The sequence below is a fragment of the Megalops cyprinoides genome, chromosome 4, assembly GCF_013368585.1.
Source record: "Megalops cyprinoides isolate fMegCyp1 chromosome 4, fMegCyp1.pri, whole genome shotgun sequence".
Taxonomy (NCBI): Eukaryota; Metazoa; Chordata; class Actinopteri; order Elopiformes; family Megalopidae; genus Megalops; species Megalops cyprinoides.
The window spans coordinates 13,491,337-13,518,188 of NC_050586.1; the positions used below are offsets into that span (position 1 = coordinate 13,491,337).

The 26,852-nt window shown below is 39.7% G+C and overlaps 2 protein-coding genes across 2 annotated transcripts in view; one reads left to right on the plus strand and one right to left on the minus strand.

The window, feature by feature from the left end:
- Nucleotides 1-1,803: 1,803 nt before the first annotated feature.
- On the plus strand, nt 1,804-5,617 carry LOC118776279 (R3H and coiled-coil domain-containing protein 1-like). Its single transcript, XM_036526488.1, has 5 exons — nt 1,804-1,951; nt 2,075-2,145; nt 2,326-2,421; nt 2,564-2,642; nt 5,566-5,617. Exons 1-4 carry the CDS (start codon nt 1,812-1,814, stop codon nt 2,629-2,631), a joined length of 375 nt encoding a protein of 124 aa, XP_036382381.1. The 5' UTR covers nt 1,804-1,811; the 3' UTR covers nt 2,632-2,642; nt 5,566-5,617.
- Nucleotides 4,421-26,852, minus strand: part of loxl2b (lysyl oxidase-like 2b) — a 39,663-nt gene continuing 17,231 nt past the window's right edge. Inside the window, exons 4-14 of the mRNA XM_036526489.1 lie at nt 24,755-24,966; nt 22,247-22,463; nt 19,611-19,794; nt 15,151-15,302; nt 13,634-13,801; nt 10,179-10,344; nt 9,253-9,493; nt 7,868-7,983; nt 7,170-7,306; nt 6,695-6,806; nt 4,421-5,316 (exon numbers count right to left, since the gene is read on the minus strand). Coding sequence (XP_036382382.1) covers nt 5,246-5,316; nt 6,695-6,806; nt 7,170-7,306; nt 7,868-7,983; nt 9,253-9,493; nt 10,179-10,344; nt 13,634-13,801; nt 15,151-15,302; nt 19,611-19,794; nt 22,247-22,463; nt 24,755-24,966 — 1,776 coding nt within the window. The 3' untranslated portion in view covers nt 4,421-5,245. The remainder of the gene's footprint in view (nt 5,317-6,694; nt 6,807-7,169; nt 7,307-7,867; nt 7,984-9,252; nt 9,494-10,178; nt 10,345-13,633; nt 13,802-15,150; nt 15,303-19,610; nt 19,795-22,246; nt 22,464-24,754; nt 24,967-26,852) is intronic.

Consider the following 26,852-nt stretch of genomic DNA (forward strand, 5'->3'; position numbering starts at 1 on the left):
TCTAGATGACAATATTCGCATACAGTTATTTAAAACGTTAATTTTAAAGGCACAGCATGCAGTCCTGGAGAAAATGCATGCAGGCTGGGTAATGTATCTTGTTTTTGTCTCCACTGTAGTGTGCTGCTCTTCCCTCCTTTACCAAGCCGTCTTCGTTACCTGATATACAAAACCGTTGAGAACTACCCATCCCTCTGCACCTTCTCTGTTGGGGAAGGCTGGAGTCGTAGAGCTGTAGTCTGCGACTCTCACCTCAGGTTCAGTACCTCATATCGATATCGGTAGTAATCTATCACTCAATTACACCATTTTGGCCATGTGTCCACCAGGGGGAGCTATACACCATGTTATGACGCTGACCTTTAATAAATATAATGGATACTCCGTTCTTTCAATTCTAATATGTAGTGTAAATCTAAACGCTATACAAACGGTGTGCATTTTGAAGAACTTTAACCAGTACATATTGTGGGAAATGTGCATATATTTCCAGTGCAGAAAGCACAAACATGTTGTCCTGCACTGACATTGCTGAAATGTTCTTTTTTTCCCCCTCCCACAGGCTACCCTCTGAGGATGACAGTGCCACAGATGGTGGTTTTCATGAAAGACCAATGGGAGTGGGCGAGGGGAGAGAGTACAGGAAAAATAATTGCAACCCCATACTCACAACCAGACGGATGCATGGCAGAGGCAACAGTTGGACAGAAAAAGGCATCTGCACTCCCAGGGCCAATTGGGAAGGGAAGAGCCCCGCACAGGCTGCGGGCAGCTTGAACATCTCAGAGGAATCCTGCTCCTACATCACAGAGGGATCTCTTCCAGTGAATCAGGACAAAGTGTCTGGCAGCATTGATCAAATGACTAATGAACAGGGCACATTTGTGCCCTTCAGCAGCTCCAATCTTGAACCTTGGCCTCAAGCCTGGGATCAAACTGTTTCTTACTTCAGGGCCATGTCACTGGATTACACACCAGGAGAGCCCCATGATGTTCCAGTCAAACCTGTCCCAGAACAGCAAAGAGAGTGTACACAATATTCTGGAGATTACTCTAGTGAGGTGCAGTGCCGGGGGCATTCAGCTTTTACAACCATCGCAAATGCTACAGCAAGTTTGAATCCATAACTTGCATTGTTTTCAAAAGTTAATCTACTGTGTACATAGCTGTACACCATTCATGAAATATTCCATTCTTATTTAGATGAATATGTGTGGTAGTGGTTAAATGTCACATGTTTACTTGTAAAGTGAATATTGAATGCAATTAGAATTTATTATGGTTATGAGGGAGCCATCTTGGATTTAAGTTAAGTATGAGCCCCACACCATGTGGAATACAGAAGTTGCTATTAGTGAATGGTTTTTTTTTTTTTTTTTTAATTCTGGAAACTTGACATCACATTTCACTGGTAAGTGTTGGCTGTTAACAACCTTTACATCTGAATTCACTGTTGGGTAGGTTGGGTAAGTTTTAGATGGTATCACAGCAAAATATATGCACAGTAAATATGCGTGAGCACAGTAAAGACATTAATGAACCTCACATAGTTGTACACACTTGTGTGTGTAGATTTGAGGCTGTAATATAAAATATATAGACATTACAGCATCTTCCAGCCATTTACAGCAGTTTCAGCCTGGGAAAAATGTCTCACGCTTAAAGGTATTCTGCCTTAAAAAATGTAACCAAACTTAATAAAAAAAAAGTCTTTAAGGACTAGTTTTGCACCTGATGGTTGTTGTTGTGACTTTGCTTTGGTTTTATTCTGTTGACAGATTGCTGCAAACTTGAAAGACAAGGATATTGTCATGGTGGGTGCCCAGAAAGACTACTCCAGCTATAATGACGTGTGGATTGACCCCGAAGCGTTTTGCCACATCCTAGAAATATACCAGTTCCCTGCAATGTTTAAAACCGCAGATCTGCTGGATGCCTTTACAGATTTCAGGTGTTGCACATAGTTTAATTTTTAAGCATCTGAGTATATAAAAATGAAATTTGCACAAAGTGTAGGTTTCATACATCTTTATTCTTCAGTTTAACCATGGTTCTGAATGTATTCCTTTTGCAGTGAGAAAGGAGTGGAGATCCACCTGGTGGACAGAACACATGCCTTGGCAGTTTTCTCTTGCAAGTCAGCCGGTATAATATTCATGCATTAAATATTTACTTATCTGGATGTGTTAAAGACTTTTAGTACCACAGCAAAGTCTGGCATTTCTCCTGATATTTTAATAAACCATTTGGATAAGTTTGCACACAAACAGGGACACCCAGAGGGAGAGGTTTCAGTGAATTTAATGGATTTTTTGTTGTTTTTAGCACTCCACGCTCTTTCCTTAAAGCACCCACTAATAAGAGTGAGAAGGTTGTCGAATGGAACAAAGAAATCAAAGGGGAAAGCCCTGAAGCTTGCAGGTAAGAGGCTGTTCTGAGTAGTACAACACAATTTCTGTACAAATTTGAATGGCCTGAAGATGTCAATGGAAATTGCTTAGCTGATGCCAGTTGCCAATTGCAACTGACTGCCATTGATGTTGTACTACCTCTGCTTTTCCAGAGCTCCTCCAGCCCGTGAATATGAGGATGCACTTGGATAATGCAGTCACCAAAACGCAGCACAGCTGAAGTTTACACAGGTGTGCTTCGTATTTCCCACATTCTTTTACAAGAATTCTTTACAGTAATTCCTCCAGTCAGTTGTGACACAAATGTGGCTTTAAATTAACATATATATTTGTAACTTTGTAACTCCAATTTGTGTTTTCAAAAGCCAGCAGCAGCAAAATAATGATGCAAGTAACCGCAGATATTGTTGCTCAGTAATTCATACTTTTATTATGGTAGACAAAAAAGCAAAATATGGATTTTTATTCTCCATTCAAGTATAAGCATACATAACCGTTCAGCTTGCAACATGTACCCTCATAAAACAGAGGATCACAGTTTGGTAGCACCATTACAAATGAACCAAAAAATAACAAAAACAAAATAATGGAGACATTCTCATAACTCAGGCAGAGGCTTTGATTAGCCTACACAAACTGAAAACAACAAAATCCAAATCCATTGAAATCCCTGACTTTTACAACAATAATTTACTAAGGAAAGGCTTGCTGGAAAAGATGACATGGTTTGTCAAATGTAGAAAACAAATGCAATGATTAGAGGACAACAAAGAACAAAATTGCACATTACAATTTAAGGACAAGAGCCTTAATTTTACTGCAAGGCTTGGAGGACTGAAATATTTATGTGCATTTAATATTTATATGTATTTTTACTCAGTTCATTGTGATAAACACATAAACAAAGGTATTCTGCTTTCTCTTTGGCCAGTGTTGCTCTGTGCAATCCAATTGTCACCACTTGAAAATGAATTCAATGCATAATCCATCACCAGGTTCACATACAGATATGAACATATGCAATAAATATTGAAATCTGCCAAGCCAAGGCAGTCCATGGTCAAATGGGGGGAAGTTTACTCACAATGTTGATAAATTAGTGTCTTATTTGCATTAGTACTGGAGGGACATGTTGATTTAAAATTGTATTTCAGCAAACAGAAGTCTGCAGTCAATTAAAAAAAAAAAATCTTATTGGTGAAACCATATATTGATCTTTATGTTTGAAGTAACCGTTTATTCATGGTGTTCTCTGTTGAGCCATGGACTAAATCTATTTAGTGGGCAATTTGAATTGTATGAAATTATCAAAATCTGCAACAAATATTCTGAAAAACACTGGCAATGTCCTTGCTCCACATGTAGACTTAACCAGCTCTTTTTGAGGTAAAAGCATTTCCTCACTATTGAAGGACTTAAGATATGTCTATAAGCAGGAGTAGCACTGCTGAGTGGATCCTTACAATGGTATGTATTTTCTCTACCTTACAAGATTATTCTCATAAAGTGAGTGTAACTTTCCCTAAAATAAAATGTATGCAGCTAGAGAATGTAAAACACATCTCTATATTCAGTCTCCAGTTAAAGCAGGTGTTTTCTCTAGCTTTACCTTAAAGAAAATGACAAAATCTTGGAAGTATGGCAGGTCTGCATTGTCAATCTCGGCTCATAACAGAAAAAGCATGGTTGTTGGGAGGGGCAAAAAATAGAATGATCGAGTAGGAGTCACATCATTTGTTACAATTTGGTCTTAAAAGTGTTGAGTTTAAACCTCAAGTTTGACTCTCAAACAGTGGTTTGATCTATATCCATGTTTAACATTTCACTCTCTTCAACGATCACTGGAAAAACATTGACTCGAAACAAAATGACTAGTATAAATATGGCAGTTTCAAAACTTACCTTCTCTCAGTAAAACACTTTTTATTTATGGACACTGTAGCTACATAGCTATTAAGCTTCGATGTCACATGATATGTACAAAAATTCAAAGAAACACTGTCTAGTCTGCTAGCCATTTAGCAATAACAACACCCCCATTGCCTCCTGAATACAGACATTAAAATGGTCTAAATATTATATGGGGACGTGATGGAATTGACCCTGGGAGACTCTGATAGTCCCAGCTGGCTGCAAAAGAAATTTCTCCCAACAGCTTTATTCTCACTCTGAAGTTAGTCATCTAGGCATTTTCAAGACTTGTGTGCAACCAATTTGTTAGAATAGCTAGGGTGTTGCTAGGCTGTGACAAATGCGCCTGAAAACTGTATTGAATTATGTGATTAAGATGATTTTTGATTCTTGTGTTAAGCGTGTTCCTCTGAGATTTGCTACCATGAATGCCAGTGTCGGTCATGTGTGTCCCATAAGCTCAAAAAGTGCATTAGAATTCCCTAGAAGAGAGGGTCTATGCGGACATTAATCTTGACTGTTAAGCAAAAGAGGGTTTCACATTGTTAACTCAAACGGCTTCATGCTTAAGGGTGAAAGGAGCCATCAGTCTCCTTATCTGAGCCAGAAAACTACCTAGAAGGGTTCTGTTTGGGATTGAAGTCCTGAGTGGGAATGGAATTCTATACAAAGTAAGCTTACTTCAAATGATATAATCTTAAAGGATGTGAAAGGTGTGAAGGCCTTGACTGCTTCCAGGTACTCATGGAATGATCACGATCATGATTAGAGAAATGCATTTGTCCAACGCTGTGAGTGAGGGAACAGAGAGAGATCTAGTGGTTGAGGGTTCCTGTAGGACATTGGCTGAGTTGTAAGTCCAGATCCTGTTCTCTGTCTCTCTTTCGGTCTCTCTCTCCTCCTCTCTCTCTCGCTTTTTCCTTTTACCTGTGGGTCACCTGGTTGTTCAGGAGTCCGGGGTATGTGTTCTCAGTCTCCATGCTAAATGAGCCACCTTTTAAAACAATGAGAGGAAAAGCTTTCAGGATTTGTAAAGATGAACACCATACCACACAATATGGAGCAAACATATCCATGCAAGTCAATACTGTTTTCTTTTTTAAATGACACTTTGACACTTTGTTCCTTAAACTACTTGAGTTAAGCTTTAATTAAGATGAATTTCAAGAAGGATTGTAATTTTAACTCTGAACGGATGTCCTGTTCAAAAGCTAATCATATATTTCTTCAATTATTTCAACAGGGTCTCCCGAGTGTTTCCTGCTATCAGTCACCAGAGGGGTCGAGTACACACCACTATCAATAGAGTACTGTAGACCATTATTTTTTAAGCCCCGGTGTTTAAGTTTGGAGTTTGTATATTCCCTTTGACAGGGTTGCACAAGTCAAAAGATGTTTCAGCAGTTAGATAGGGTGATGTCAGTGTGCATGTTAGAAGAGTGCAGAGTCACATTACCAATACCACTGAAAAACCTTCTAAAAAAATTCTCACCATAAAAGCTTTGTAAGCTGTGGTCAGTTCAAATATCTTTTAAAGGCCATCACAAATTAATAATCTTCTCTGCCCATTCCAGTGTAGGCGTTACATGTTATATATTATTAGGAGCTGAATTGGCTGTGAATTGTCATTGAATGTCTCATTTAATATTTTAATCGCCCCTATCTGTCATTGTGAAAGGAAATAACCTATTTGAATTGATGATAGAATGCCATATGTATTGTGATTTCACACTGACATATGAACTTGTTTCTGGTAACATCTGATGGGATGAATTGGATTTGTTGACTTTATAAGACAATGCAAATAAAGGACTAATTTATTGCACTAGAGTTAAATAAACAGTAATCAAAGCACTATTACATTCAAAAGTCTTCCACAGCAAGGTTTAATAGTATTAAGCCAGTAGATGTGGTTTTATATTAATGTCCAACACAAAGTACTGAAGTCATACTTAGTTACGCAGAGGCAAGTGCTGTTGAACTATCAATCTAACGAATGTTAACTGTTACTGTAACACCTAACATGATTCAAGCCATACATATTACATTTCCACTTGTCGCTCTTGCTTGATATGTTTTAATCATTTTAGCATTTTTGTGTTATTTAAACTAAAGGATTGTGGATCATACCTGTTCCTAACAATAACATGCAGCACTTGCAGTTATTACAGTACTAACAGAAGCAGTCTATCTGATACACCAGTACTTTTGAACAACAATACTGTCAAGATACCGGTGATCATAACATTTTTCATTTCTTTGTTTATTAATACAATAATATAGTAATTCAGTAAGTAAAAGAAGATACTCATGAGCTGGACAGTTAGAGACTCTATCTTGGTTTGTGTTTCATATCAGTATTAGTGCCTCACCTATATGGCAGCTGTACATCCACACCCTGTGGCCATCGTATCGGCACCTGCATTTAACGATGTTGTTGGTGAAATCCGACTCCGCCACTTCATAATTTGGGTTAATTACAATCTGTTGGTGACAGGGTAAAGAAGTGTTGACGTTATGCCCTATGTTAAACATCATAAGCTTTTTACAATGAAATTCTAATTCAGTGGTGGTGTAGTAATACAGTGACAATGTGACATTTGAATCTTTAAAGGAGACAAGATGGTAAAGTGGGTAGCAGTAAATTTTTCTATAATTTTCCCCAAGCACAGCCAAGGAGGAAAAAGTTGTCCACTGTATAAAACTTAAATATTAACTTGATGTTAGCTACAGTTGTTTCATGGAGATAACCACTGTATATTATGGTGAAACTCTAATAGTGACTGCATGTTTAAGGTAGATCAAACACCTCTGTAAAGAACTACAAAGCCAAATGAAAAGAATCACCTGGAAGATGTAGTCTCCGGGCTTGACGTCTGTGATGTCTACCCACTGGCAGTCAATGTCATGTCGGTAGGTATCCCAACACCCCACTGTGATTCCCTGCTCACCAAAGTTTGCGCACTCATACTTCTTGTAAACGCCTGGCAAGTTGGAACAAAAGACAATGAGCAGTTTGATACCTTTATGTGAGACAAGCTCTAAAAGCCTTTCATCCTCATGGAAAGGACATACTTTCATGTTTCCCCATTTTATCAACTGCAAAACAAATCATATGCAAATGCACAGTATTAGCAGCGTTGCAATTACTGACTGTGGTTGCTGTTATTTTTCATCCAAGGATAATTTACAGTGAAGATCGCCTTCACAAAGGTGCACTAGTGGCAAAACATCAATATTCTGAGATAACATTTTAGGGGAACCTGAGTGTCCAACTTGTATTTCATTAAACCTCAAAAAACGAATATTCCTATGCGTGTTGGTCATTACAGTGTTTAATATATTCACACAAGTATCCATATAAATGATGGAGAGATATTGGTCATCACAATAATTCATTAGCAGGGGTCCAAACTCTGAAGGGCAGGATTCAGAAATGGATTACAGTGCACCATGGTCCTCAGTGTTCTGTGTGCAGTTGAACATATTGGTATGTGCAAGTATGTCCGCGTATGAGTAATGGAGAAACTGGCATATTCCTTCACCCTCATCGCACTCTGAGTCCTCCAGACAAAAGCTGGCTTTGTGTCCTTCTGCCACCTTGGAGCCATTGAGACTGAGCAGATCGTAGTGGGTGAACACCTCCATGCTGTGGTAGTGCCTACAGAGCAAGGAAAGACCAGGAATGTTATTGTCATCCTAGCAATCAGAAATATCAACTACAGGATACCTGTTCACTCTTAACACAACTGTACCCACGTGCTGTACCCATATTTATTGGCTGCAAATGATGTTTGAACTGTTAGGACAGCAAACCCAATGTCCTTTCCACAGGGCATTACTTCACAAAACGTGGCTCATAAGTGATGACGACCTGTGCTCAAAGTCAATCCCTCAGTGACTGAGCCCAGTTTAAATGCTAACTGTATATTATGCTCCTTTGAGTTTAGTTATGTTTAAAACATCGAAAATGTCCACAGTTAGTTATTGTGTTACATGTGTTTTTCCAATACAAACTGCTGTCTAAGGCAAATTTGGCCTGTTTTCTAAATACAGGGTACCATTCTTTTGGGCATTCTGGCATGAATACTGAAGGCTAGAGCCAAAATCATCTGAGTGGGCAAGCAAATCTCCTCCATTGCAGAAACTTTCCACTACATTACCCCCATTCTGTTCAGCATCAGTCACATTCCCTCACAGATGTAACACTCTTCAGTTTAAAACTGAGCCTCTATCTTCAGATTGTCTCTCGTGGTATTAAATATGTCAGTGATGTTCCAACTTGACTGTACCCTTCATCATTTTTTAATGTTGACATATCAAACCAACCAGCTCCCTGCTCCTGACTTTGCTGGGAAGGCTTTGATTTGAAACTAAGGAGCACAGCACCAGTCAGACACAAAAGCTCAAGGAATAAACATTTCATCTCAAATTATATATATTTAGCAATTCTGTATAATCCCCAGGGTACCCAACGCATGGCTTTTTGAACTTTTACTGCACGCCGTCGGGCCGTGACCGTAATGAGAGCACTTTGATGTCTGTGAGGCTGTGCGACTGTGTAGCATTGCCAAGACCGAGCTGCTCATCCAATGCCACCATTACCATAAAAAGCTCAGAGTCTGTGTGTAAAAAAATGCTGAATTAAACACATACTAGATTACAGGGAACAGTGCTGATAGAGTGGAAAATGACATCAGTGCACATGCACTATGGAACTAGAACAGCTCTCCTCATAACAGTTTGCTTTTCTGTAGCTTTAAGGAGTCTTCTTTGGAATATTGAGAAATTAACTGAACCATGAATTGCATGGATTTTACTTAATAAGAAGCCATAATTATCAAGAAACCAAAAGGCAAGCTACGTCATTAAAAATATCCATTAACCTGCATGGATCTTAGAAATACTTCAGACTCTTGAGGGTACTTGCCTGTGGCAGTCGTGCCACACCCAGGTGTGGCGGCCGGCCTTGGGGCGGAAGTCAGACTGGCCGTTGTTGTGGATCTGGGAGGAGAAGCGGAGCAGGCGTCTGTAGGAGTTGGCGGGGACCATGCTGGCCGTTGTGGCCAGGCAGTTCTCCTCATAGGCACACTGCAGCATTAACATGGGCCTGTCCTCCAAGTAGGTGGTCTGCTCCACCACTTGAGGGTTCAGCACTAGGTCAGGGGCCGCTGCCAGTAAAAGAGAGACACGTCGAGTTCACAATGTTTTCCCACACTTCGCTTTCACGGTCCACAAAAACTACTGCACTCACAAAGTGAAGTTCCTAGTTTTTGAACTGCTCCTCATTCTTTACAGCTCCACACCATTGATTTATGTCAAGATGGACATACCATTGATCATAATAGCTGAACTGCATGTTCAGTGCATGCAGTCACCTACTGATGAGAGCACATACTATCAGTTGTTGTATGCAGTCTGCACACCACATTAAAGTATAACTGGCCTCACAGTTGGTGTTTCATGTTATTAAGCATTAATATTTTATTGGACAGTACACCTAGTCCTTATAATGGATTCAACTGGATATTTGCAATGCAACTCCCAGCATTCCCTCGCATACAAAAATGTAAAGAGGTTCACTGCAAAGGAGATGAAACAGAATTAACCAAAAATGGTTTCAGATTCCACTCTGCAGATCTGCTGTAATTAAAATAGCATTTGTGTGCTCTGTAATGAAAGATTCAGTCCATCACAATGAATGATTTCCTGTAAACAATCTATTTCTTTTAAATGGGTCTCCAAACAATGATTTAACTTTTAACTGTAAAAAGATTTTTGCCCAGTGGGAGAGTACAGCTGTTGCATAAGAGTAGGGGAAGGGGGTGGTGGGTGGTTAGGAAGGCCATGTCTTACTCTCCGAGCAGGACACTCCAGCAGCAAATCGGGCCCCTCCTTTTGGGCAGTCAAGGTGTGCTCCGTGGTGCAGGCAGTGAGACAGTGACATCTCCGTCCCCGAGCACCTCACTCCACTCATCACCACGTCATCAGCGCTCACCTCCCCAGGCCAGTACCACGTCTCCTGCAAGGGGAACCAAACTTCCTGATCAAGAAGAGAACTACATCACACCACACCAGAGGGGGAACAGAAGAGAACTTTACAGCTTTGATAATTGGCATCTTGCTATTCAGTCAGAAAGCTGCAAGCATTTATAGTCTTCTGAAATGCTAATCATTCAGCCAATCCTTCAACAGATTTTATTCATGAGTAACAGTTTGATAATATAAAAAAATACTTGTTAATAGACTTCTTACAGCCAGCGATAGATATTCATCTGACCATATGTTAGAAGGCCAGAGAAGAAAAAAATCTAAAAATTAGTTCATACTGCAAGGTTAAATAAATCCAGTGTAAACTTTTAAAATGTTGTTTGACAGGATAAATTGGTTCTTTTTTTAGAGGTTGTACATTTAACAACTCAAAATACAAATGGGCTTTAAAAGGCAAACAAACACTTAGCAACACTAAAGCCTTCCAAGTTCTGCCATGAAGTACTGCACTAGTGAGCACGTACTGCATGAACTGCATGAAGATAACTGGAAGAATTTATGCTAATATACCACAAGAGGGCGATCCGTACATTTACTGAGCAACAGGCCTGAGCCTGTGGCTTTTGTTTCATTGAAAAGAGAAGTCTGGTATTTTTTTTTCGTTCTCTCACCACTGCATAAAAATCTGTGATAGCAGTATGAAAATGATTTATAAAAACTACTAGCAGACACATTCAAACAAAATAGTGTAACTTATAATGTAATTACTTTTTATGTTCATACACCTCATAGTTCCCATACTTACTTAATTTACTGGAATATCTAAACTCTGAAAATGGAATGCCATCATTACAATGTAGTTATGCTGGTATGCACTGACAAGGATGGCTGTGTTGTAGACAGTAGTGGCAGCAATTGAGGCAGGGTTTTGTATCATGCTGTTTTGTACAGGTCACCTTGTCTGTTTGTAATTTCTGCAGTCTTGGTGACTAAAGAAATGTGTTGTTTTTCCATGCTGAACAACAAGCTTTAACTGTTATGCACTGTAATGACTTTGTTTTGATGGCCATTTGCCAGGTCACCATATGTTGTAAGTTAGCAACCTTCAACTTCTTGGAGACTGTGAACTTAAGTGTCAGATTTTTCATTTTCTGTATGCCTGTAACTGCAGACGTACTTAGAGGTGGTAGAGAGACCTTGTCTGAGATGCAAGTCCAAGCTGTCAAGGAAGTCACATTTAAGGACACACACTGGACCATCTGTTACTCTGTTTTCAGTTAAATCCAGCATAGCTACTTTAAGCATAAACAGCAACAGAAGCATAGAGGCCACAAAGAAATATATCACAAATATATCGGATTACAGATCGATGACCAATATCCAGACAAACAAACACACACTTGGTCGTAAATATATCTGGTTAACTAATATATTCATATAGGTTTCTGAATCTCTTTCTTTCTCTCTGTCTCTTTTCAGTCACTTCAGCTATTAACAGCTATTTAACATATTAATTGACTTTATAACACCGTGTTTCAACAAATTAACTCTGTAACTATCTATTTCGACTGTCTGTCCTGTTGTATACCACAGTCGCGTTGTCTAAGCACCAATACTCACACCCACATTTACAAAATGTACATATGCAAAATGTCCATTCAGTCTGCAGCACATACTGCAACATTAAAATGCTTTATGCAAAATTCTATGGAGTAGCAAACCCAATAAATTCAGAGCTTTCCAAAAGACGTTTGAACTATAGCCTTGAGGGCTGCCTCAACTATTAACCGTTTTGTCTGACTTATCCTCATCTTTCCTTCTCGAGGGAAAATCACCGCTCACAGTTGTGCTTAATCCACCCTTTACAATTTCCACTCGTAAAACTCTCGTTTCCATAAACCATTTCTTCCATTCCACAATTTACTGGCCTTTTCCAGCCCTTAAAACAAAAAGTCATCATTACTATTGATGTTATCAAACAGCTCGTTAAAAGACTGTTGGTACCTAATGTAAGTTTCTTCTCAGATCCCCCTTGTCTGTCACATTTTTCCACATTCTTTGAAACAAAAATGCCTAGTACCCCCAGTGCACTTATCTGCACAGTTTGAAAACAGAGGGTATAAAGAATAATTGTGGATGTTCCTCTTGAATTATGCAGAATTTTCTTCCATCAGTATTACTTTCTCTTTGAAAGGAAAGGGTCTAATTTGTACCACTTCAGGAAAAAGTGGTTTGTATTTGTAGGTAATTCAGTTTTGAAAAATATCTGTATATATACAAATATACATATCCACAGTACAATACTGTCACATAATAGCATATTTTCAGTCCATGATTCAAATGTTTATATTATTTCTACATAAGACTGCTTACCGTATGAAAATTCAGATGGAAAAAATATATGTGATTTTACCATGAGAAAGTGTTGAAGATCTCTCAGCACTGACGACAAAATGTATATAGAATCCCAGTCATTCTAAAAATAGATTCTGACAGGAGACTGAAGAGTGCTTTGGGCTTGTAGGGTAGGTGGTGTATCAATTAAAAATTGAACGATACCGCTCATACTGAGGGAGAGCTTAGCATGAATGCTAATCAAAGCAAATAAACTAAAGCAAAATAAGACTTCATACAGCCACCAGAATCAATAACTGGAAGACACTGGTTCACCCAGTAGCCCTATTAATTAATTTGTCTACTTGTTTCACAAACTGGTTGTGTGGGAAAATCAAGCACCTCCCCCTGTTTCTCTGGATGGAACTTCACACAATAATGAAGCACACAAACATGAGCCCCTAATTTAAATGCTACATGATCCCCTAATTTAAATGCTACAAATGGAGGAGGGTCAGTGCTACTGCCTCCACAAGGACCTGCAACTATGCACAGGGCTGTAGAACTTCAAAAATGCCTCACAACCAAGCGGGCATGGATGTTAGCCCCAACCTGCCAGACAGCAATTACTCATGGAGTTAGGTAATGTAATCGATGCTTTCTGAGTGTGGGTTGCTCAGAAGCTGATGAATGAACCAATATTGTACATGGCTGTGTTTCTGAGCTACATGTCATTTTCTTCTGCCTTGAAAGGAAAACCTATTGGAAAGATGAAAGGATTTAAAAATTATACTTAGCAGGAAGGGAATTTGAAAGCAAGGGGCAAGAACTGGTCAGTAAGTACAAAAAACAATATGAGTCCTTGAAAAAAGTTTTATCGCTGGTGCACAAGCATATTTCTCTGGTAAGATCAAAGCATGAAGTGACCTCAGCAGGTGTGAAGGCTGACATCGAAGCTGTGCTCTGCATATGCAGGTGTTGCCCACCTGGAAGGCGTGACTCGCAAAGCCCAGGCCCAGCTGTCGGCACACCACCATGGCCTCCATGGTGCCCCAGCCTTCGCTGCACACTGTGCCCCAAACCAGAGACCCGTTCTTCTCTGTCAGCACCTCCACGCGGCCCTCGTATGGATTCCGTCCGCCACTGAGACGCAGCTGGAAAGGGAGAAAAGCACAAAGAAACTCAGACACCCCCAAGGTGAGAAAATCAACATGTCTTCCATTAGGTTTGCCTGTCATTTTCAATACACAAGGGCACTATTCTCGTGATTGCCATTTGTAATAAGCCACACAAACTAGGGGCCCTAAACACTGCTCCAGGTATGCCACAGTCCATTATGTTTTCAGCTCTCATTACAGGAGGCGGAGCCTGATGGACAGGGTTAGATAACTGTTTGATTGGAACAGAAACATAGATAAGGCCCTCAGAAGCAGGATTAAGCAGTCCTTTAGTTTGGGAACCCACCACCTGAAACCAGACACAATTAATTACACTAAAATTGTCCAATTTTAAATGATCCCACTATATTAAAATATTTAAAATATAAAAGAGACTAAAAGGAAAACTAAAAGAGAAAACAATCACACAATCAAACTGTTGCTACTTGGTAAAATAAATCTATCCTTCTTCGCATTTGCTGAAATTCACAAGGTATACAGCACGTAAAGTGTGTGTGTGTGTGTGTGTGTGTGTGTGTGTGTGCGTGTGTGTGTGTGTGTGTGTGTGTGTGTGTGTGTGTGTATGTGTATGTGTGTGTGCGCGTGCGTGTGTGCGCGTGCGTGCGTGCGCGTGCGTGCGTGCACGTGTTCAGGATGTGTTACTGATTCTAAACCTTATAACAAAACGATTGCAACATTAGCTAATCAAATCAATATGGCTGGCAGGAAAGCAGAGCTCTCAATGTGCTGTTAATTTTATCAAGAACAGCTGCTCCTGGCGACAGCATGCAACAATGTGTTTTTGAAGATGCACACTTTTTAGATTGTATAGTGGGGTAAATTATGTTTTTTGGTTTGAGACTCTCATGAAAAAAAAATCTGCAAAACTCATAATTGACAGAAAACGTGGGTCTTGTCCCAGTGAGCTGTTTTCAGCCAGGTCTTGGAAAGAGATCATTGGAATACAAAGCATGACATTTGTTTTCAAAAGGGCACTATATTCTGAAAGGCCTCTATTCATATAACCACATTTAATTATAGTACCAGTTGTCTTAAAATTAGACTTTACATTTTAAGCAAGTGTCACTTTTTGTGTTTATTTATTTAAGTCTATACCTATTTTTATGTAAGAAGTTTAAAATTCTAAATTTGTCATTGACAACATGCTGTGGCATGGTCATTCAGGCATCCAGTTTTATGACTGTTCACAGTTCAATTATCACTGTTATGACTTCCATTTTCCATGCATTCTTCACACATGGCCTTTGGTCGAAACATTGCTGCAATTCTCTTGGCCCTTTAGACTGAGTGTGAGGCTGATGGGAAGGGAGGTCCTGAGCTCTCACCCTCTGCTGGAAGCCCATGGCTGGGACATTGCACCTCACGGCTGCATCCTCCTCATGGCTGCACCCCAGAGACTCCTTGTTGAAGAAGCACTCAGTGATGGACTTCTCGAACCCGGAACACTCCACTTCATTCATATGGACTGGGCCCATTCCTGGTAAAAATAAATAAATAAAAATTATACACCTAAAATATTCAGGTGAGGGATTAAAAGTTGTATGTGGGTGTACTTCTGACTTGTTACTCATTTATGTTTCAGACACACTTAACCAAAATAATGAAATATTCTAAATACTTTATAGATGGATTTTTCCTGAAGGGACCATAGAAGTGTTTATGGTCACCAAAAAACATCAAAGCCAGAATTAAAATGTGACTATGATGCCATTGCCCTAACAACTATTGCAATGTTATCACAAGATTAGTAAGTGCACTCACTGCAGCTGTAGAGTATCTAAGTCTTCAAATGACCTCTGTTAAAACTTTGTGTCTATGTGAATCAAAACATGATTGTCGAACCAAAACCAGACTGATTCAGATCAAACGATTCAGTTGCAGAATGAATACTAACAGTTCAGGCAAACTACAGGAAACGTTTTTAAAAGGGGTGAAAAAATAAGTGAGTTTTCGGGCAGGTTTGCATGCAGCTCTAAGTTACATTAATGCTACCCTCAAATCCAAAGATTCCAGTTGTATCAAGTTGTGATTTTTTTACATTGGAATGATAGTTGTGTACAAAACACAACTGAAGCTGAATTCAATCTTAGCAAGCGTCCATAATGTATTTACCTCATAGGTCACTTACACTATGTGTATAGTATACAGATCTCTGTGAATTACACTAAAAATCCATTAGGTAAACAAGAGTTACTGTAATATTGTAATACTCAAATTAACTATTAACTATCAAATTAAATATTTTTTTGCATCAAAGCCATTTCCCAAACCATAGTAATTGTTCACATATTTACATATTAAATAAGCATATGTGCAAATCCAAACATGAGTCTTTCCTCGAAAACTAATAATGTGGCTTCAGCACATTCAACAACAAGCAAGCAAGCGGGATGATGACACAAATACTCAAAATATTGGAGAAAATTCAATTTATATGATTAATTTTGACATCCTTCAATCAACTAATGGGTTCTTGGCTCAGTAGTTTATTTGTCTTGGTTTGGTTAAAGCAGGCCTAAAGGATGTTGTGTCGTTTTCTTCTAAGATCATGAAATACATCTAACTTGGCTTTAAGTTGTAACATTTGGTAAAGGCGTTCTTTTTCTTCACCTGTTGTCAAATGAATGTAAATCTTGTGAGAGATAATGGCTTTTCCTGAACCGCTGGTCATGATTTCCACATGCCTGCTGTTTCCATGTTTAGTGTGCCATTATTGTGGAATTTACTGCCTCTTTTCTCTCTCAGGGATGAAGTTACTGTTATTCAGTGGTTTTTATCATGAAGACTGTCAGAAAAAAAAGACAAAATCTGTGCATTCTTCTACTCTCACTTGATTTTGGTTGAAAAAGAACACTGAAACACTGACCTTATTACACAGAAGCACACCTGGCACTTACAAAGCATTTACCTAGGAGTGACAGCTCAGATAGAACCAGATCAAACATCAGACTTGTTTCTTTTTTTCAAAATCTGATGACAAGGTGTTTCCAAAGATGGCCGGTGATGATACTGAGAGGCCTCCTACCACTTTTAAAGGAACTTGTTATGTCATGGGCTCTTCACTTTCCACTGCAGTTTAGCGGTAAACCTAGATATATCCCAGCAGGTGGCTGGCTTCAGGGGATGTAGACAGTAACAACTCACTAAATTCTGACAAACAAGGGCACTCAGCAATTACCAATGTCAATTTAGGAAATATTATTGCCAAAAAGGGCATCTAATGAAGAGTATCTCCCCAATAACCATTCCGGAGCCATCCTGTCTCCGAACACACCTATTCCGAAAATGCAATTGTTCATAAACTCCTCACACAATTAAGGAAGGCAATATTGGAATTTTTTAGGACACTTTGCTACTCTATTTACAAGAGTGCATTCCCAGTCCAGTTGTATTCCTAGTTATTACATGCTTCCAGTAACTCAAAAGGTTTAAGTGGTGTAATTGCAGGGTTTTTCATAGGTATCCATTACTTAATGCACTGAAACGTTACATTGCCCTCCTTACATAGCAAAAAGCTTCAAAGGGTACTCATGTTACAAACTTTTTTTAGATATCAACCTATATACAGGGCTTAAAATTTCTGAGCCTGAAATGTTGTTGTTAACGAAATGGTAACAAAATGGGACGCACGTACATGTACGCACGTCACCACAACATCTTTAATTCAAAATTGTAAAAAAAAAAAAAAACATTAATACAATTAACCTGAAAGACAGGTCATGTACCGCTATAATTAAATGCGGACTTTATGATTGCGCACGCTGTCTTGGATGGATGAAGCGGCAGCAGCTACAGCTCCCGACAACGTTGACGTATATGAGCCCGAACAGCTGCTTTGTGTGAGGGATCTGTGTCATGCCGAAAACAATACCTTTGCCGCTAATCCCATACTGTTGTTTTTTTTTTTTTTTCGAACACACGGTGCAAAGCAGCTCCCGGGCTCGTTTAATCTGTGACAACATTCGGCGAACGTTTGTCCGTCATTACCGTTTTCATCTAACCAAGACTATCGCCATTTATTATTCACCCCCCGTTCTATTGTGCTTCACACGTTTCGCTTCCATGCTCCATCCATTTCAATATTGTGCAGTAATCAATTGATACAATCCCCGCAAATACTTCCTGTCACCGCCTCACAAAAGTTGAAACTACCTGCAGACTGGATAAGAACAGTGACGTGATGTTTTTCGGATGAGTTTTAACCAAAGGTAGCCTGTTTATGCGAAGTACTGGCACGAGAGCAGTGATTGTTTTTAATGAAATTGCATTCCGATCTGGGAATATCAGAGCCAGTATACACTAGTAATAATTCATTGCCTGATCTTAAAATCTCTGCACGCAGGATTTCCGGCGTGGGGCCGGAGATCTTTAACCCATGTATATATAGATACACAGACACACTACAGATTAGGTCAACCTAATCCTCTGCAATCAAATGTCCTTTCTTGTGGTATCAGAGGAGTTTTCAGGTCACCCTTATGGTCCTTTGTCATGACAACGGCTTCTGATGCCCCTGTGGTAGTGTTTATACTGCAAGGGTTTTTAATAGAGGATGAAGTTTCAGGGAACACCTGAGTCAAGGCTGAGAAAACTTTTCTTTTCTTTACAAGAGCACTGTTAATCTGCAAAATTTAACACAATAAAATGCCCAGATGCAATCAATTGAATGACCGAGAAACAAAAATCTAAAACACCTGTCCTGCAGTGCTTATGTATGTCATAGTCTGATAGAAACAGAGTTGGTAAACAGTAAATATTTTATTAGTGTTACACTACATAGCCTTCAGTTATTTTTGGGGAATAGTCAGTACTTTGTCTGTATTGTACTGATATATCCATCACCCAAAATCTTCATAAATGCAAAACCAGGATGTTTACTTCAATGTCACAATTAAGAATGACCCTCACAAGATATTCCAGCTCCAATTTGGAATTTCACAGCCAGACCTAGAACTTCCAATTGAGGTGTCCTCATTCTAAGTTCAGACAATGCTGAAGGTATCAGTGCATGAGAGGGAAACATTTCATGCCAGAAAAGGTTTGGACGCCACCCCTCTCCAACATTTGGCCAGCAGATGTCTACATATGTTACACAACATGCTGGATGACGGTTTGTGGTGTTCTTTTTTTTCTGTTCATTCAATGAAACAAAGATTGACTCTTTTAGCCAATGAGTCCTTGCAGACTGATTGATTGTCTCCTTACAGCTGTTGAGTGGAGCAGATCTTTGCATAGTTATTTTCTCTGCACCGTATGTTCGAGCTCTTTAATTTAAACAGGGCAGGAGAGCTGGGATTTCTCGATAAGGAGGCAATTGCCTGGGGAAAATGAGCTCGAAATGAACTTACAATTGTGCTGCTCCATTGTATTACAGCCTGGCAAGAACTTGTGACAAGGGAACCTTACTGTTTGCTATAATGTTCTTTAGAAACCATGACCACCACTGTTCAGTAAACTACAGAAAGAGAAAGAAAAAGCTGTGGGGAATTTTGTTATCAAACTTGTCAAAGTTCTCAACATGGACAATCCTGCTTGCCCATTTGTCCACAGTGTTCATGACTGACATTTCTTTGTAAAATTTCACAGAGGCCTGTAAAGCTGCTTGCACCAAAAGGATCTACATGCTGGACAATCCAGAGAAAGTGTGTAGAAATTCCTCTGGACATGTCTAAGAAACACAAAATGTACTAAGAAAATACAGACAACTGGAAGCATTTGGCACTTTGATATACTGTAGATCAGCTCATAAAGACATGGCAAACAGAGAGTGGAAAATATGGCCCACCTTGCCCCAGCCGCCCACCAGACAGGGCCTCCTTAGCAGTGCCAAAGCCTAGCTCTCGGCAGACGACAGTGGCTGAAACGATGTTCCAATTGTCATCACAGATGGTGCCCCACTCGCCATTCTTCAGCACCTCCACTCGGCCCTCCCCCACAATGGCGCCGCCCCGTAAACGCACCAGGGGTTGCTGCAGAAACGAGATGGGGTAGAATCAAAGTAACCATGAATATGACTCAGTCCTGAGGAGTCATGAGACCCTTCCTCTCCCCTCCCCCCTTTCTGCAGAAGCAAACATACTCACCATCTGCTGTAGTGAGTCACAGAATTCTCAGTTTTGCTAAGATATGCAGGGAAAGGTCTTTTCTTGAATTGATATCACATGGTGATGGGTTTCAAAATAAACAGCAGACAGAACGGATCTGTTCTTGTCAAAAATTTCCTTTGCTAAGTTTAAGAAGGATTTGCTTTGGAAAGTTGAGGAAGTTCACTCCCACTGTGATCATCATATTTTAGAACCTCTGTGATTTTTTTGATGCTAAACAATAAATTAAGCCTTATGTCATGCTCATTTGGAAAAATTGGAAGCTTCTCCTGTCACGATCTTTTGCGAGTTTTGAAATGCCTAAGGTATCTGGCAGGACGTTTTGCTTTGAACTGCAGACAAAATGCAGAGTTAGAATCTGACGTCACAGCAATAAAAGCAGAAATGAAAGCCTTTGGTTGCAGGGGTGTGAGATAAAATCATGACTTTCAGGCCTTTCAGCCTTATCGTTCAGAGATATATTCTTATTAGGTATGGTCACCACATGGTTTTTTGTAAAATCTTGCAAACATGTGAATGCATTTGAATGGTTGATGAATATGTGAGGAATCTTGTGAATAGAATGGCTGTTACAAAATCCTCACTCATGATCATGAGGTTAGGGTATATCTATGAACTAATGGCTCATTTTTGGCTTTATATAAAATTAGTTGATTGAGCATTTAGCATTCACAGCTGAGACAAACTGAAAACCATGTCTGTGAACTGTAAAGATTTAAAGCTGTATTTTTTTCTTTCCCATGAGGATATTCTGGGCCATCTGGCTATAATGAAATTCAAAGCATTTAAGACGATAGTAGGGAAACTGATCTTTAATAACTGCTTTGAATTCCATTAGCACCACTTCTCATTAGTCAAGCTTCATGTCTTTCATTGTGCATTTTTCATGCAATATTAAGCTGTGAAGTTTATAGGGAATCCCTTAAATTCATTCCTCCAGCCTTCTCTGAGGGGCTGTAGTAACATTCTTGCAGTCTTGCCAACACAGAAAGACCCATACAGCAGGAAGGGCTGCAGACAGTGCTTATGTACACATCCCATCTGCATTATGTAAACCACCTGAGTGGCAAAGCAGTAAATCTAGCGGTGTGTGTGTATGTAGGGGGGGGGGGGGGGGGGGGGGGCTCGTTCAGCCTGGCCCTTTGCTGTCTCTTCCAGGTGACTGGGCTTGGCAGGAGGAAGCAATTATTTAAGACCATATAAACATGGCATAATACCCTTGGCCAGGATTGGCTGAGGTGTTTGCAAATACAGCCCAACCGAATTCTTCTGAAATAGCCAAGAAATGTGTCTAAGAGGCCAAAAAGGCTGCGAGAGAATGCAATGCCTCACCATGTCTGCAGATTCAGTACTGTGCTTGGATGCTAAGTAAAGTGCCATACATTTCTGCCTGTGGAGGGAGCCAGCTTGCTCTAGTAAAGTGACAACAAGGAGACATTGCATAATGTAACAAAAAAAAAAATAAATATATATATATATATATATATATATACATCAAAACAGATGCTGTCTGCTTTGGAAGTGTGGATCACAAGGCTCTTTTGTCCATTAGTAAGGCTGAGCTGCAGAACGTGATCATGTGCACGGGCTTAATGGGATGTGATTCAGAGAGGAGGGGATGAGATCACTCTGGAGGAAAATACGCGTTGGCAGGTCTCACTGCTACATGTCTCTGCGGAGTAAAAATGTATTTTCCACTGATCTAGAGATGATGAGCAATAACCACAAACAGCAAAGATATCTGTAGCTGGGCCTGCCTCAAAGAATACATGCCAAATATATTCACTTTATATTCGTAATATGGAGTTATACATAGAGCACTTCGTAAGACTTGAAAGTGAATGATTTTTTTTAAGAAAAAATTTATTAAAGCAAGGGTTTGTAATGTTAAGAACATTTAAGAAAAACAGCTAGGAGAATTCTGATAAAGAAATGTTCAATTAAATCATGAACATTGTAATATTGTTGTTATTTGTACATTTTGGTGACCAAGAAGGTCATAATACCATGTTTTGCCAGGTAAAACATTTATTTATTTCCTTAGAAAGTCCAATAAACAAGTGATTGTGCCCACCCAGTATGGCTGTGTACAGCATGCAACCATTATTGTATTTTCAACATTTCAAGGTAAACTAGAGAGAAAGAGGGAGAAAAAATAAAATAAGGATGATGCAGATGCAATGACCCTTGGTAAAGACCAACCCCAGCGAGCTCTCTGTATCTGTGTTTGACAGAGGTGGAAAGAAAGCAATTCCAAAAACAAAGATATGAAACTCCGTAACAGATAGTGTTTCATGGGCTTTTCTTTGAGGCCTACCTCCTGCCTGAAGGCTTTCCTGAAGCCTGCCATGGGGGTAGGGGCAAAGGCACGTCCAGGGATACAGCTCACCACCACAGGCATCCCCTGGGCACAGGTAGTGTTGCCCTTCTCTGACACAGCATGCCCCAGTTTACAGGTGGAAAGGTGGGCCTCATTTCCGGTGCAGTTCATGGAGTAATCCCAGTAGGAGTGCTTCCGCCTACGGGCAAACATCCTGCGAACACCAAAAAATGAGAACCACAAACACTTCTCTGAGAGGAGGCTACTGTGTTAAACAATTACTAACCAAAGCTTCCTAACTGTTTCAGCTAAAGGTTTTCCTGTTTCAGTCATTTGTGTAAATGCGTATATTGTATAGTGGTTTAATAATGAAGGTGCTAGCAATCGCAACATCTTGCTATTTAGTCAGAAAATACTGCAAAGCTCAAACAAGCAACATTGGGAACAATTAGTATCTTGTTTTCCCAAGTCAGGAATCAAATGAAAGCCATCAATCCTTGTTATCGTAGATTTGTTCAGCTGAATCTAATGCCAGCCTTTCTAGCCTGCAGGCATAGTAGAGGATTACTTTCCCTTCCCAAAGTGAACCAGAGAAGGGGTCACCATTTGTTTTTGATTTGGAACCTGTATATTGTATGAATCTTGCTGGAATCCCCTGTTGGAATTTTTCCGAAACTGATGTCCAACAGAGTGGAGAGGGACCTGCAGAGGTTTTTAGCAGTCATGATGGAAAACATAAAAACAAGAACAACTCGTGTCCCTTGTCTGATATATGCAGCAGCTGTTCCACTGCAAAACAGTTCGAAGCTCCCCTAACAGAAATCTATTTGCTTGTTGCAAACTACAACAGAACATAGATCAGTAGAAAAGAGTTTGGATACTGCTAGGGCTTTGGTTTTCCTGTTACATACCTCTCATACTTCCCATGGTCTACCACTTTAAGTAGCCCTCAGATGAGGGGCAGACTGTAGCGCTCAAGCGACAGCTTCTGTTCGGGATATTATTCAAAAAATGCAGGACCTGGCTCTGTGGCTCGCTTATTTTTAGAGCCAGCCCACAAAAGCAGACACTGCACGTTTCACGTGTTCCCGGCAGTTTGAGCAAGCACGTAGCTCGTCTGGTTTAATGTCCCACTCTTCATATGCACTGCCAGTGCCTGACCTGTATTTACTCATACACAAGCTGAGGCCAAAAGAAATGAGCTTTTCTCCAAGACTAAGGAATGTTTATAAAGTTAAATAGCGAAAAAATTTACATGGCAGGAGATGGTAACTTTATGTTAATTTCAGCACGTACCAAGCATAAAGGCTCAAGCTTCCCAAATAACTTTTCTTTTTTATGCTTTCTTTTTTACTTCATTCATTTCTTATTAGCTGCATTTCTTAACCACGAGAGAATCTCTGCCACCAGCAATATTTCAGTGCAAACAGCATACCAAACTATTCATGATTCAAGTCTTTCCCTCTTCTGGTGGGGCATTACGACTGCTAGCTGGAATTCACTAGCTTGGGATATGAAAACAAGAGGGGAAGCCCATATATAATTAATGACATTTAGGGTTACATTAAATGGTATTTAAAGTGATATATGAGCTCCTTGTTTAAAAAAATCTTTTAATGGATCCACAAAAAGTGTTTCACTGAAGTTCAGCCATATATGAACTTTCTATACCATGTGCAGTATATGTTAAAAGAGCATTCGGCTTAAGAAGCACAAAGCTGTAGAGACTCAGGGAAGGTCACAAAATGGCTGAAACCTTTCAGTGGCTCTTCATTCCAAAACCACACAGTGCACTGTATAGTCCATGGTTACGTACATATGTACAGCACAGTAAGTGCATGGCCATTAATTATAGTCTGGGATAGAGTTAGTTCACCTCTACTGTGGAACGGCGCAATGCAGCCCAGCACGCCCCTCACAGACTGAGAATCACATTCTGCTTGGTGCAGTCAATGTCTTGAATTAGAAAAGCAGCTGTGGATGTTGTCTTTGGATCAGAGAAACATACAATTGCTTCCCCATGGTCGTTCACCATGACTGGGCCTTCCCAAGACTTAACGCATGTCAGCAGATGAAATGCTGTCCTTTTCTGTCTTTCATCTCTCATAAGCCCAGATGCCCATCTTTGGCCCAAATGAGTATCTTCAAAGGCAGAGGCAAAGCTCATCATAATAATGCAAATGACAGAAACTCTTCCTAGGAACGCTCTGATCTGAGCACACCCAAAAAGACTTCAAGCCAGAGACTGAGAAACCCTTTGTAAAATAATTATTTGTTTTTTTTTTACTGACAGATCCAACTAATAAGCTATACAATAAACTTTGACACAACAGACACACAGAAACAGTCTGCACTGTACCCTGTAATGTTGTGCATAATGCATTTCAAAAGAACATAATGTAGAAGGAAGTTTTTGGAAAAAAAAAAAATTACAAATAAAAATTCCCAGCTATTTTGTCATTTTTATCATTGCTTTTAACGCCACAGCTGCACAACCCCACTCACTTGTAGACTCTGGCGTTGTACTTCCTCTCCCCAGGGAAACCAAACATGCCACAGATGACCCTGCTGTTCATCTGGGTCCACTCTTCATCACAGATCTGTTTCCACTTGCCCCCATCCTTCACCTCCAGGTACCCCTCGGTCACCGGGATGCGCTTGCGATAGGATGCCAAGATTGCCCGGATGCGTACATCTTCAACTTGGATGTTCAGGCTCTGTGGAAAAAAGTCTTATTATTTAGTATCATAAAGTATCTTCACCATTCCTAAACTCATATTTCACTGTATGCATTTCAACGATGTATAGGAGGGAGTTAAAAAAGATATTGTACAAGCATTTAGATTATTCAAGCATTTAGATTTTTAAATATGTCTACTGTTCCTTCTATGAAGAAAGAATTAATAGCAATCCATTAGTTCATTATTAAAGCTTTTCTTGAACAAAAGAGCACACATGTATGACTACTGAACCCTCATAACCTTTTATCAAAACACAGAAGCCACCACATACCACGACCTCTGAATCTGCGTTTTACTTCATGCACATTACATAATACTGAAGTAATAATAGATGTAGCAAGGCAGGACACTAACAAAAAAAGAACATTTTGTCTTTGTTTATTTTTAAGGTTATAAACACTCAGCACACATGAGCAGCTGCCCTCAGCTGTCTTTGGGATGAGGGCCTCCCTCACTCATGACTTTTTGCATTAATTATACCTCCTCCCAAATCTCTTTCATGAACTTTACTCGCATGACAAAACCAACATTCCAATGCTACATGACACTCCTGATCACAAGACGACCAATCACCAACACCAACTCATTAACTACAAACCCCTCTGCTTAGCAGTACTTCTGGTTTCTCCTCTCACTCCCCTTCTCAAGACAAAAAATAACCAGAAGTTGCATGAAAAAACATGACTTTATAATCAAAGGGAGGTTTCTTAAATGTCCTCAGTCAAAAGGAATGTGCTGATACCACCACACCAAACACAGCAGAACTGCAATGAGAAGTCTCTACTAGCCTTTTTTTAAAAATAAAGAAGTCCAAAACAACCAAAACCATGAGGGGGAAGATATGATTCAAGTCTATTTTATTCAACATGTCTTCAAAGATGTGTATGTTTTCAGTCTTTCATTGCATGTCACATGCTGAATGCAAGTCTGAAAAACAAAACCACAAAACCCCTCATTTTTAAACCACCGCATGGAACCATCGAAGAAGTCACATAACCTCAGACCCCTGAGAAATATGTCTCACATATTTTAATGGTTAACTCAAGTACCTCTTACTGAATTTTGTGCTGTTCTTGAGCAGACATAAATAGCTACATACATACATACCTAATGGTCCTTAAAAATGGTGGCAATTCCACAAGGACACTGAAACAAAAACCTGAACAATACTTGATCACCATGACACAGTACATATTCTTGCTCCAAAAACGCCTAACAGCCATTCCACAAGAGCAGCACGTGTGACTAACCAACTGACAATCTATACTGGCAGACAGCACACTGGTTTACAGTGAGGGAAACCAAACCAAACCCGCTTTGCAATTTCTACTGCCACTTTGTCCAAAGCCACCAATGAACCAAAGGAAAGAGAGAGAGATTCATATGTTATGTCTCCTACTGTGCCAGTAAATTTTAAATTAAGTCAAATATTACTTCATGGTTTGAAGCATTACCATGGTGATACATACTGTAAAGCCACGTGTACTGCAGGTGAAGTCCCTACCAGAGCCAAATCATACTGTTATCTTTTTTGAGGTATTAGCTTTAGATCCTGTGAGCTTGGCAATGTGAAAGGACGCAGTGCCTGGGGACCTGAAAGCTTATATGATATTATAACTAATATCAGAAATGTACTGATAGGCACTGTACCTAGACACACTAGGTACGCTTCTAACTCAGAAAGATGCCTTCATATCCTGTCAGCTTTCTAATGTCTGACAACTTGACAGGGCTATCAGGACAACAAACACTGAGAATTTACACTGCTCAGTCCATCCTGAAGCATCCCATTACACCTGAGTGATGTAAAAGGACAAAAGGTTTGGTATGCAGCAAACCTCTCATGTACAGGCTACAGAATG

Excerpts from the sequence above, each read along its gene's own strand:
- LOC118776279 (XM_036526488.1), top strand. The coding sequence starts at position 1,812 with ATGGTGGGTGCCCAGAAAGACTACTCCAGCTATAATGACGTGTGGATT. Across the intron at positions 2,146-2,325 it reads TTTCTCTTGCAAGTCAGCCG|CACTCCACGCTCTTTCCTTA; the intron begins GTATAATATTCA and ends TGTTGTTTTTAG. Across the intron at positions 2,422-2,563 it reads GAAAGCCCTGAAGCTTGCAG|AGCTCCTCCAGCCCGTGAAT; the intron begins GTAAGAGGCTGT and ends CTGCTTTTCCAG.